The 11785-nt window shown below is 42.3% G+C and overlaps 1 protein-coding gene across 1 annotated transcript; it reads right to left on the bottom strand.

The window, feature by feature from the left end:
* Positions 1–695: 695 nt before the first annotated feature.
* Positions 696–11205, bottom strand: LOC149305479 (ubiquitin-conjugating enzyme E2 W). Its single transcript, XM_089477531.1, has 6 exons — positions 11191–11205; positions 7955–8046; positions 3841–3943; positions 2477–2632; positions 1287–1362; positions 696–709 (listed from the first exon to the last, which is right to left on the bottom strand). The coding sequence occupies exons 1-6, from the start codon at positions 11203–11205 to the stop codon at positions 696–698; spliced, it is 456 nt and encodes a 151-aa protein (XP_089333657.1).
* Positions 11206–11785: the final 580 nt, after the last annotated feature.

The raw sequence follows: 11785 nt of genomic DNA on the forward strand, positions 1-11785 counted from the left end.
CTGGACCTACACCGAGAATGCAGACTAGAATCACCACCCTTCCTGATAAAGCCCTGGCAGACGCACCTAAACGCTAGTATTTCTCCTGCGCTCTATTCTAGATCAATAGCTATTTACAACTTCTTATTTATAGTCCCATGCTGGCATGAGATATTGTACATGTCCATTGCCGTCACCAGAAAACAGCCTTACACAATCAGACATAAAAAGCAACAAGTCAATAAATATACAAAGTGTCCTGTTTTGCATCCTTAAGTCAAGCATGTGGAGCTACTGTGAACGTCGTGATCACGGCGCATAGTATCCCAATATCAGAGCTGGAAGGCTTCTTCCTTATTCCGATGCATTTGGTAAACATATCCATTAGGCCCTGTCATGCATTTATCATTGTTATTGCACAATACATGAGGACCTTTGAGATTTTGGAAAGCATAAGAAAAGAAAAAAAAAAAAAAAGGAAAATGGACTTCCATCCTGACAGCTGCATTAATCCAGTATGACTAATAAGGTATGTCGGCCGCATGTGCTGAAGCAGCTATTAACATGCGCCTGCGGTGCACGCTAGTAGAAATGCAGTAAATAGGAAGTAGTCTTCATGTTTAAGTCACCTTTAGTCATAGGTTAAAGTTCAAAGGATCAAAGTGCTCGTTTACTCAGTAGGACTAGCTTCTTCTAAAGGGGTCGTAGTCGTGGCATCAACACGTGTCATCTTTATAAAAGGAAGAAAGAGAAAAAGTTAGAAGCAATATACTGTGTATGACCAGAAAGAACACTTCAGCTCTGTCTGTGAGTGAAAAGCATAGACCCAAATACAATGAAATCTGTTATAAAAATTACAAAATGCAACTTCTCTACTCAAGCAGTCAGTGTACTTAACTACACAGCACGTACACCCATGGTAGCACGTGACAACTCAACCCCTTACACTGGGCTTCAGACCACATCATAGCGATCACATCCTTCCTTTAAAAAAAACATAATACATTCATACACACTTAAAGCCAGACACATGTTGAGCGTAGTCAGTTCCCGGGACAGTACAGAGAATCCACCCGTTTCTGAAAAGCCCACAGGCTCACAGGCAAGTATTGGCGCATAACACTAAACTAGCACTACTAATATCTAGATAAGAAAAACATGGCCATACTAATTACTTTGTTACCAACAGTGACACAGAATCATTCGCAATTTCCAAGAAGAACTATTTCCCAATGCATGAATGAACCGCGCCGAGACGCTTCTCTTCGTTCCGCTTGCCAGCCATGTTCTCCAAAATCAAGACTTACCGTGATACCACCATTTTGTTTTCTTTGGATTTTTGTTGCATGTTCTTACATAAAATGAATTATCTGGAGGTCTTCTCTACAAATATCCAAAAGAAAAAAAAGACATTAAGTATATAAAAGCATTTAAACCACGAAAATAAAATGAGCTCTGATTAAAATAGTGGAATTTATATTTAGAAAAATGTAACCGTTAACATTTTACTATACAGAACACATACGTCTGCAGGTATGGCGACTGCAGATACAAAGTAATTAGTCTTCTCCGTGATCTGTAAACCATCTACAGAAAAATACCAAGTTACATTAGGCAGCTTTTTCTCTCTCTCTCCCTTTTTCATAACAAAGATGTTGTTCAACTACTTTGCAATAAACATCAAATAGTATCCTAGATACCATGTAAAGCAGCAACCACAGATTCCACTTATACCCAGCTCTAATGAGACGCCTAATGTGGTAACAGCAGCCTTTGGAGGTTAACAGTATATGTCTACCATATGCATGCGCGCGCACACACACACACACACACACAATCCACTAACAAAGTAGGTAGAATCGCATGATGAGGTGTCTTGAATTTGTGGTTTTATGCATTTTTTGTTTTGTTTTTTGCAGTAAAGTATGTGTGAAAACACACACTACATGTGTAACATACGGATGTTTAATACACGGACTGTCCTTATATGACACTCTACTTTCGCTTTGTGATGCCCTCCACTGGCTCTCTAATTCCTCAAGAACTTAATTTAAAACCCTTCTCCTAACACACAAAGCCCTCCATGGTACATCTCCCTATACATTCCTGCTCCCCCACTCCATCTTTATGTTCTTCCCTTTGATTATAGCTTTCCTCCCAATCCCTCTGGAACTCCCTTCCACCTAACCTCCAGCTTCCATCTTTCCACTCAATATTTAGGGGGAAAAAATAAAAACCTGCAGAAGTTTACAATCTTATCTGCCATAAATGAAACTCCCACATTCATCAATTTCACACTTACACTTTCTCTATACCTCGTGTCTCTCGACACCCCGTCCTCTGAAGGTTATGAGCTGTGAGCAGGACCCTCTGTCCCTAATCTCTGTCACTTCTAGTTCTGTCAGACCCTTTGAACATATACCTTCTGTAGGAAGCGCTGCATGAATAGTTGGTGTAGTAATTGCAGTCGGAATATATGGAAGTTTTCCGCTCTTACCTTTTCTTTGCAGCTGGAAAGCATGCTGATGATGCTAAGACAAACAGACTGCACAGACAGAGCTGGAGACCAATCTTCTGTTAATATAGATAAACAGATATGACCATTGCTATAAACATGAGGATGGACAGGGATATTGTCACCAGTAAACATAACCTAGAAAGGAACAGAAAAAAAATATTATGTATTAAGACAGTATTAAAAGAAGAAATGTTTATTTGTAAAGATCCAGCAAACCCTGCAGCGATGAACACCATTTTCAGAGAAATACCACTTCAGCGTTCTTAGCGGTTCATTAGTGTTCGGTGATGAGAACATATAGAACGCTGGAGATCACAGACTCATTAGATCTCACTTAATATAAGAATAGTAACATCACTAAGATTTTTTTTTAAAGGGAGACATCTGCCATCGTATGCACATTTATATGGCAGCAATGTCACCTTTAGATTAAATGTTTTCCCCCCCTTGTAAAAGCATTGAAGGCTTCATAAGACTCCCCTCCATACGTTTGCAGAAGCGTTCTTGCGTTTTTCAGGGGGACTAATAAACACTCCGCGTGCAGAAAGTGCACCCACTGATTCTAATAGGAACACTTTCCCATCGGTAACCGGTCGCTTTTATTCTATCCTCCTTACAGGTGGAGAATGAGGAGCAGCCAGGTGCATGCTGGGAAATATCAACAGGCCTGGGATGTTATAAAGCAGTACAATGTTAAGACTATAAACATTTTATTATCAGTGTGACACACAGTAAAAAGCTCTTTCTGGAGACAACTCAATGGCTTGATTCTATACTTCAGGAGCCCCCGTGTCACATGCAGCTCAATATCCAAGATCCGGAAATTTGCAAGTTTAGGGCGACTCTGCAGGTCGTCATAACTTTAAGGGTTGCTAGAACCCAGCTGATCATTAGGAAACGTATTGGCCAACTAGAGGACTCCGTCTATGAAGGTTCTACATGGAGTTCAAGCTGACCCCGACTCTGGACCAGTCCAGTGGCAGGTTGTCCGATGAGCTGCCGCAGTAGCAGGGATAGGAAGATCTCTTGTCCTTGGACCCCAGCACCGTCCGAGCTGGAGCACCTGGATATCACGTCATTACCCACCATTTGCATAAAGCATGGAGAATGTAAGGAAACAACGCCACAACGGCCTTTAACTTCTATGGGAAGGTAGGTAAATGTACGTACATTCTTTGGCCAGTCCTGCTTCCAAAACTAAACTGGAAGGCCAATACATAATTTTAGCAACGCTGAACTTGCACTAAACGTCATACAAACAAATATGGTTTCTAAACGTGTTTTCCTTTGTTTTAATTGACACATTTTATTTAGATGCTTCGTATAGATAGAGATAAATTTACCTGAGGAGAATCAAAAGGATAACGGCTGCTGAACTTAAATAAAAGCTGAAATTTTTCCCCCTCGTATAAGGTTCCCGGTGCTCCTTCCATATCTACAATCCACCTAAAATATAAGAGACACAGGTAAAGGCACGAGCGAGACTTAACGCCGGTGCTTTATGGCACTTTACATATTCTAGTTTAATGTACACATTTTAGTTTTTGCTGTGAATTATTTTCTCAACAAAAAATATCATTATTTCAATGTTTCCCAAACTGAAAGGCCATGGCGATATGGAAATATGAGTCGAGGAGAGGGGGTAATGATCAGAGTTTCTCTCTTTTTCAGGATCAACATTACTCCTATACCATTCCCCAAAACTCAAGGGGGGACCCAACATAATCTCGGCCTATAAGCTTTACACCCGAGCACTATCACCATGTGTCCACCAGCAATGAAATGGTTAAATAGTCCCCTTTCCCAACAGAAATAATAAAACTGTCAAGTAAGATGAACCTTTCATACAGCATTAAATTACCGTAACTAATTATACATTGTATGTCATTGGCACCTCATTAGAATATTGCGCAAAACAAAAACGTCTTGGAATGACAGATAATCCCATTAAAGGTTGATTTTATCAAATGATCTCTCATTCGGGTTATTCCTTACTTTTAAGTTAGATTATGTGTTATATTGTGTAAAATGTACGCATCAACAGGGCGGGGGTGCTTTATGTCACGCCTGTGACCATCTGCATGGTCTACATAGGAACACTACCTGGTTTCACTACTGGTAGCCAGCAGAGGCCTTAAAGTTCTCCTGACTTAAAGTGACTCCATGCCTGCGTCACGTGCAGTGCAGGGAGCCAGCCATATATTTTAGAGCTCAAATATCTTTACGCAAGCCACCTATTGTTGGACAACTGGCCAAACCAACCTGTGTTTCTAAAATACTCCGCGTACGCAGCTTCCGAGGTCAGCTCAGGCTAGCAGCGCACCTTGGTGTCCGGAGTCCGGCTAGGAAAGGCCATACGCAACCGTAGAGAACGATGGATTTACTGCCTATAAATTATACTGGGAAAGCAGGAGCTACATTTATGTACATTTTCCTGCTCTTTTGCTTATCACACATTGCAAGGCGCCCACCTAGGTCCAGAGATCCCATCACATCTTGGAATTATACGGCCATATCTACTTTCCGTACCAACAATTTTAGGTCACAGGCTACATTGATTAGGGCAGATACGTTCCTCCAAGAGCACATGAAAAACCATACAAAACAGCTACTTTCAAAGCCACCCTTAAAGCAATACTCCACTTTAGAGGCGAGAGGTCTATCCGACGATCTATGTACTGAGACGAGGGGGCTACGTATTCAGTAACACTAAAATAAAAAATAGGAATTGCTACATAACCGTACAGACATACACTAACATACACCGCAAATCCTGCTCTCTACGTGAAGCTATTAAAATAAAAAATATCTCCACGCGATCCCTTTACAAGACACGTATTAGATTTCACAAGCGCCAGATCGTACCCAGCTATAAACCGAGCCGTTTTCATGAACTGATCAGGCTTTATTATTATCCCTAGAAGGTCATAATAATAAAAGCATCTGGATTTGTAAGCCTTGCAACAACCTCGCATATTCCATTTCAGTCACGTTCTCAAGAGGACCGTGAACTGTTGAACCAAATTAACTATGGAAGGGAAAGAAAATAAATGGGGTTCACTGCATGGCATCTTCATTACAGGTATTAAATAAGTGACCATTTCTGTAGCATTTGGACCACCCATCAGTATAAGACCTACCAATGTGAGAACTGGAACACAAAGGATAATTATTTATTATTTTTTTATTAAAAGTGTTTAAAACACAACCGAATATGATCCGGCTGTCAGTTCTACTGACCGCTTAGACAGCTTATTTGAGAAATATCCCTTACCAAATCTTTGTAAAACCCATTTTGGAATCTAATCTTAGCACGGCAGTAAGAAGTCTCCGAGCGTGAAGTCTGACGTGTCCTGAGGGCATGTGGCAGACAAAATTGTGCACATAATGCATAGCGAACAGCCAGCTTATTCAGCAAAACGTCCAGCCCTAATAATACGTATGCTTTACTGATTCACAACAAGCCGATACGAAGCAGCACTTACTGCATATCTGCTTCAAAAATAAACATTTCAAGGATAAGTCCGTTTTTTGGGGTGGTGGGATAGGTGTGTAGTGCGCAGGGTAACTAGTGCTTAGACAGTGTCGGGAGAAGCAGGGCCTTGTTTTCCCATCTGTATCCTGCCCGTCTTGTACCCTCACAGCGATCTAGTGTCCCCTCTGCCAGCCCGACCACAGACCAGCAATGCTTTCACACATCCCTTGTGTAAAGCCATGTATTGCCACCATTTGCATCTTCCATACAAGATTTAAAGAGTTTTTGGCCACGAGGCTTCTATACCAACGTATTACATGTGACAACATTGCTGCAGGGTTTGGAGCTTAAAGAGGCTTCCAAGTTGTGAGGGAAGAGATTTAGAGGTTGGTGCATCAATGGAACAGCTTCTAAGATGAAGTGGTAGAGGCTAATGCGGTGAGAGAATTTAAGCATGCATGAGACAGGCATGAAGCTGTCCTGAACCTAACGCGAGATCAACAACTGATTAAAGGTCTCTTTATCAAGAAAAAGGGACAGACTAGATGGTTCGAACGGCTGACAAACTCTGTTGCTATGAGTGCCAGAGAGTCATGGGTAGGCGAGTATTACTTACATAGGGGTGGTTGGAGTTCACCTTTAAAATGTACCTTTTCGACAACAAACATTGTCATAGGTAACAATAATATACAAACATTCAGACTTGCTTGATTAGAAGGTGTGTGCAGGGTAATTTAGAATGAGGATAAAATATCTTTCGGACGTCAGCATATTTCAGTGTGACACAGCATGGAAGTGTGCCAACAGATAAATACATCCATGCTGTGTTGAATTCACATGGAAGTGTGCCAACAGATAAATACATTAATATGAATAAAACAAGAGATACAACACGGCATGGAAGTGTGCCAACAGGTAAATACATTAATATGAATAAAACAAGAGATACAACACGGCATGGAAGTGTGCCAAGAGGTAAATACATAAGAGCTACAACACTGTACGTGTTCAAGAACAAAATGTAAGAGAAGCACTTGCATAGCCAGCACACACACACATCACACAAATACTGCAAACCTCAAACAGGCCATATAAATGCAAATCTAAGATAAAAACTCTAGGGCTTCAGTAATACATATTTATGCACTCGTTGGGCTGCCACTATATCAAAGAACCACATTTCAGTGGGTTTCAACAGAGACAGTACGGCGTCCTTTCCCAAGAGAAGCGGCTTTAGGCTGTAAAGAACATTAAGTGACATATCAAATGCCATTCAAATATAGAATTACTGCCATTTATTACCAGACACATGGGAAGGAAAGAAGAATAACAAAGGGGCATTCACTCAATGGCCTGCTCAGCAGAGCGGGGAGCACAACCAAACTTAACCCTTTACATGTGGCATTAAAGTAACTTTAAACTATATGTATGCTGGCATCATCCGGAAGAAAATGTGATGTGCAGTCCTGGCATCGGAATAATCCCAGGAGTTCTAAAAATGGCTCAGCTGTCTATTTTCAGAAACCATTCAGAGGCACAAAGGACAGTGAATTGTTCATTTAACATTCCGGCCCGGATTGAGAAATAGAACAGACTTTTAAAAATATATATTTATATATAGACTATTCCACTATTTTACAGAATGAAACCCATTATCTGCATCTTCACACAGATGATTGTCAAACTGTAGTCATCATACCAGCTCTACCTTGTAATTAAACACAAATACACAATACGCCCGCTAGTCTGAAGTCATAGTAAATATTGGAATTTGGTTCAAATATTTTCATTGTAAGGACTCATTCCATGTGTTTTCTACCCCTGTCAGAGGGGTTAATGCTCCCTAAAGGAGCCACCGCCAAACAATTACACCAACTGGGGAAAAAGCAAACTTTATACATAGTTTCAATAAATGATTTTAATGGAAAAAAGATAGAAACGCACGAGACAAGGTAACTGCTGAAGTGCTTCCCTCTACTTACTGCGTGATAGAATTCTGAACGCTTTTCTCATTCAAAGTCATGCCAGGTGGGGGTTCATTCTGCAAAGCCATCAGTTCCTTCTGAAGCCGCTTCTGCAAGAAATCATGGAAACAAAGGGTTAATGGCGTACTTATTACACGTCTCCCATGCCATACGTCCTCTACTGCAGGGATCATTTAATAGTAATCCGTTTCAAGTGCGCGGGGCGGCTTCATTCATTCACATGCAGCGGTATATGTGACCATAAATAGGGAAATCTGGGAGACTGTGCTTTAAGAATATTGGCTAAACATTCAGAGCTATTTATATAACAGAACTACGTGCAATAACCATATAACACACAATAACTGGGGGCAGGACGGGGCCTATGATACATAATCACCGTGTTTTCATACGCCAAAACATCTGCATTTAGGAAACCAATAGCAGCCAACTTTAGGAATAAGAATCCAACATCCATTTCACGTAGAAGCAATTATGTTATGACTTCGACCTTCAAAAGCGTCTGATATCCAACTCTCCCACGTAGGTTTAGAACCGTGACGCCCAAAAAACAGTATTTTACTGACAAAGCCTTCTGAGCCAGACCACAATATCCCAGCAGACCCCTAAAGACTTACTTCCGAGAACTATTAATCCCTTAAGGACAATGGGCGGTCCCTAAACCCATTGAAAACAATGCATTTTGAGCCCCTACATGTACAGGCTTTGTCATTAAGGGGTTAAAAGCGAAAACTGTCAACAAATTAATTAAAAAAGGAAAACACACTGATGCATCGTCCACACGTCCCAACCTCCTGACTTCTAGCAACCAGTAATTTAAATAAAACCTAAAAAGAAAGGGATGAAAAGTCAACATCAACTGAAAAATACTTCATTTACATTCAGGTTTCCGACACCCGAATTTTTAAATCGGACAGAAGCGAACTTCATTTACTTTCGTTCTCTTTGGCATAAACACGTTTTCTCCGTTGAATAATTGCAATTGTTCATCTGAACATCTCCTGAATCCATAACTGGAATCCACCGAGGACACGCGACGCAAACGTTTCATCAGATCCCCGGAAACGCAGGCGCGTCACTAAGCACAGCTGCCGAGAGGCGTTTAGGGAATAATGCCCAAAGCTTAACCCAATTCAACCCAAGGCGTACCGTCCGGAGGTCTAGAATGTATAATGTAAGCAGCGTGAGCGGCGGCATGGACGCGTCCGACCTCCATAACATCACACGCAGGTCATTTAGTGCTCAATGCGCTTTGGTTGGACCAGCTGATCATAGAAAACGAGATCAGAAGCAAGTAATCCCGAAAAACCCAACAAGAGATGTAACATGCATCGTTTCGGAATGTATACGTAACTTTAAATCCAATGTCATCGCCCGCATGCACACAAAAACAAACTCAAAAACATTTTTAGTTGCAGGCTTTAGAAATATAAATAGACATGAATTCCAGTTTTTAACCCTGCAGGTCTCCCTGGCAAGAGAGGCCGGAACATCGATAAGAGAACAATGCGGAACCTGACTTTCTCCCTCAATCAACATGACTCTATACACAAAGATTATATATAATGTATATATACCACCTTGCTTGTATACTATGGGACAAGCTATCTTGACTTCCTGTTCTCTGGATCTGATTATTCCTCCCCGTTAATTCACGCCTCCCTTGTGGTTGTTGCGGACTTGTTCAGGCACCCGGTGTAAACACACTGAACCCCGCCATACCGACACTCGCTTATCTAAGGGGATACCTGGAAATAACAGCAACTGTAGGGGGACTTAAGGTAACAAGTATGCAAGGATGGGGTCATGAGAAGAAGACAACAAGGAATTGGGAAACGAATGCCCACCGTGCCGCCCTAAAACAACGTATACGTTTAACTGAACAGCCTATATGGTTGAGATTTTGTGCTAAAGCCGTAACGGTAAGCGATCCCCTTTAAGGATCCCCGCATTAAAGAGGAACTCCGAGCGGGTATCAGATGAAGAACACCCATCGGTGATGACCTATATTACTGTCCTGTGTGTGCAAGGAGGGACTACCCCTTTAATTACCTTTACACGTTACATTACGATGATCTCACGCCTACGCCCTGGTAACACATCGGAGACGAGATTACGCAATCACATCCACAGCCTTCACTTATACACATTATATATATATATACACACACAAACTTTACGTCAACGTGTAAGTTATAAAGAAGGGGGGGGGCGCTGCGGATCTCAACCAACATGAACAGTGTAATTACTTCTTGTTTATGACAACATTCCAGATTAATGACGCCGCTGCAGCCACATTAATCCAAAGTATGTCACGTAATAAATGGTGTATTACATCATATGTTATCACAGCCCAGTCACTCCCCAGCATACCAAAGACACTTTTATTTTGATCAAACAAGCCAAACAGCTGTCACCCGGTTACAGCGGAGAAGAGTAAAGTACTATGGTAGTTACCACGATCACAATGACCGTACAATCAGGGCATTAAAACTAAATGGTTATATTTGATTCACTTTAGATTGCCTACTACGTGCAGCGGGGCATGTTCAAAGCATTACACGGTTTGTTTCACATTCAGGGTAACTTTTCCATAAGGCGGTAAACATCCAGTAACAGGACCACTTCTGCAGGAAGATGAGACCATGTAACCACCCTAGATTGTTCTAAAATGTAAAGCAGAGGACTACATAGAGAGAAGGGGTGTGATGGACATTTACATCCTTAAGGGGGATTCTTTGTGAATAATGTCAGAGATCCGGGTGTAAAGGGTCTCAGGAGATGGAGAAGAACATGTGATATAATATTAAGACTGTAAAGAGGCAGGGGGGGGCGCGCTTCTAAGCATAAAGTTTACAATGACATCCGGGTCAGGGAATGCCTCAGGGTGCGCTGCCGGGTGACACCTGCACGGTCTTACCGGATAAGACTGATAGCTGCGAGGTCAGATAGGCGCTGCTTAGCAATAGGATTCGGACGGTAGGCGTGTCGGGGTAAGGGTACGTGTGGGGCCAGGAATGGTGAAAGTGACGAGTACTCCGCGGCAGGACGGAAGGGGGTCACAATTACAGGTGACAACACGGAGATCGCCGAGGAGGAGGCAGGAAATGCTAAGCGGGGACAGGCGGACTTTTCTGATTAATGTCAGCAGAGCCCCGGTCCTCGCTTTATATCTCCCGTCGTTACAGAGCTACGACCTGGGTCACCGGGGTGAATATTCGCGCAGCACTCACCTGCATTGACGCCATGATGGGAACCCTCCCCCTCCCTCCAAAGGCGGTGTCACATCTCACGTGACCCACAATACGTCAACAACACTCGAGCGGATACGCGAGGGCTAATTAGACAGTTCTACGCATGCGCACAAACCGTTGCTGAACTCGTGTGTTTGAGTATGCGCACTAATCATGCTATGTACCGGTAGAGACAAGTAAAGCCTCTCGTGCAGTCAGCCGTCCGGTAAATAAACCAATTTCAAGACAAGCAAGAGTTATTCGCATGCAACGTGTACTTCTGATAAGTCACGCAGGATAATTGAGCAAGTAGCAAGTAGAGTGCAAGCTCAGTGGGGTAGTTCCCATTACTTTTTCTGCCGCCTTTTGCACCACCTAGCGTTTGCATTTGATATTAATAGCACCTGTGAAGGTTGCCAAGGTTGGTAACCTGGCAATAGTTTTCAAGCACATCAATAAAACTGTGCCAACAGCTTAGATGAGCTGCCCCAGCCTGCCACCCGCAAAGGACCAACGCAAACGCCTACCCCCCCCCCCACATCCTATAAACATACTAAGGGCTGAAGGCAGTCTGGATTAGGGTGATGGGAGCTGT

Source organism: Sceloporus occidentalis, unplaced genomic scaffold (assembly GCF_023333645.1).
Source record: "Sceloporus occidentalis isolate IW3139 unplaced genomic scaffold, rSceOcc1.0.p SCAF_11, whole genome shotgun sequence".
NCBI lineage: Eukaryota > Metazoa > Chordata > Lepidosauria > Squamata > Phrynosomatidae > Sceloporus > Sceloporus occidentalis.

Excerpts from the sequence above, each read along its gene's own strand:
- LOC149305479 (XM_089477531.1), bottom strand. Across the intron at positions 3,944-7,954 it reads GTTCAGAATTCTATCACGCA|GTGGATTGTAGATATGGAAG; the intron begins GTAAGTAGAGGG and ends CTTATATTTTAG. Across the intron at positions 1,363-2,476 it reads TTTCCAGCTGCAAAGAAAAG|AGAAGACCTCCAGATAATTC; the intron begins GTAAGAGCGGAA and ends GGATATTTGTAG.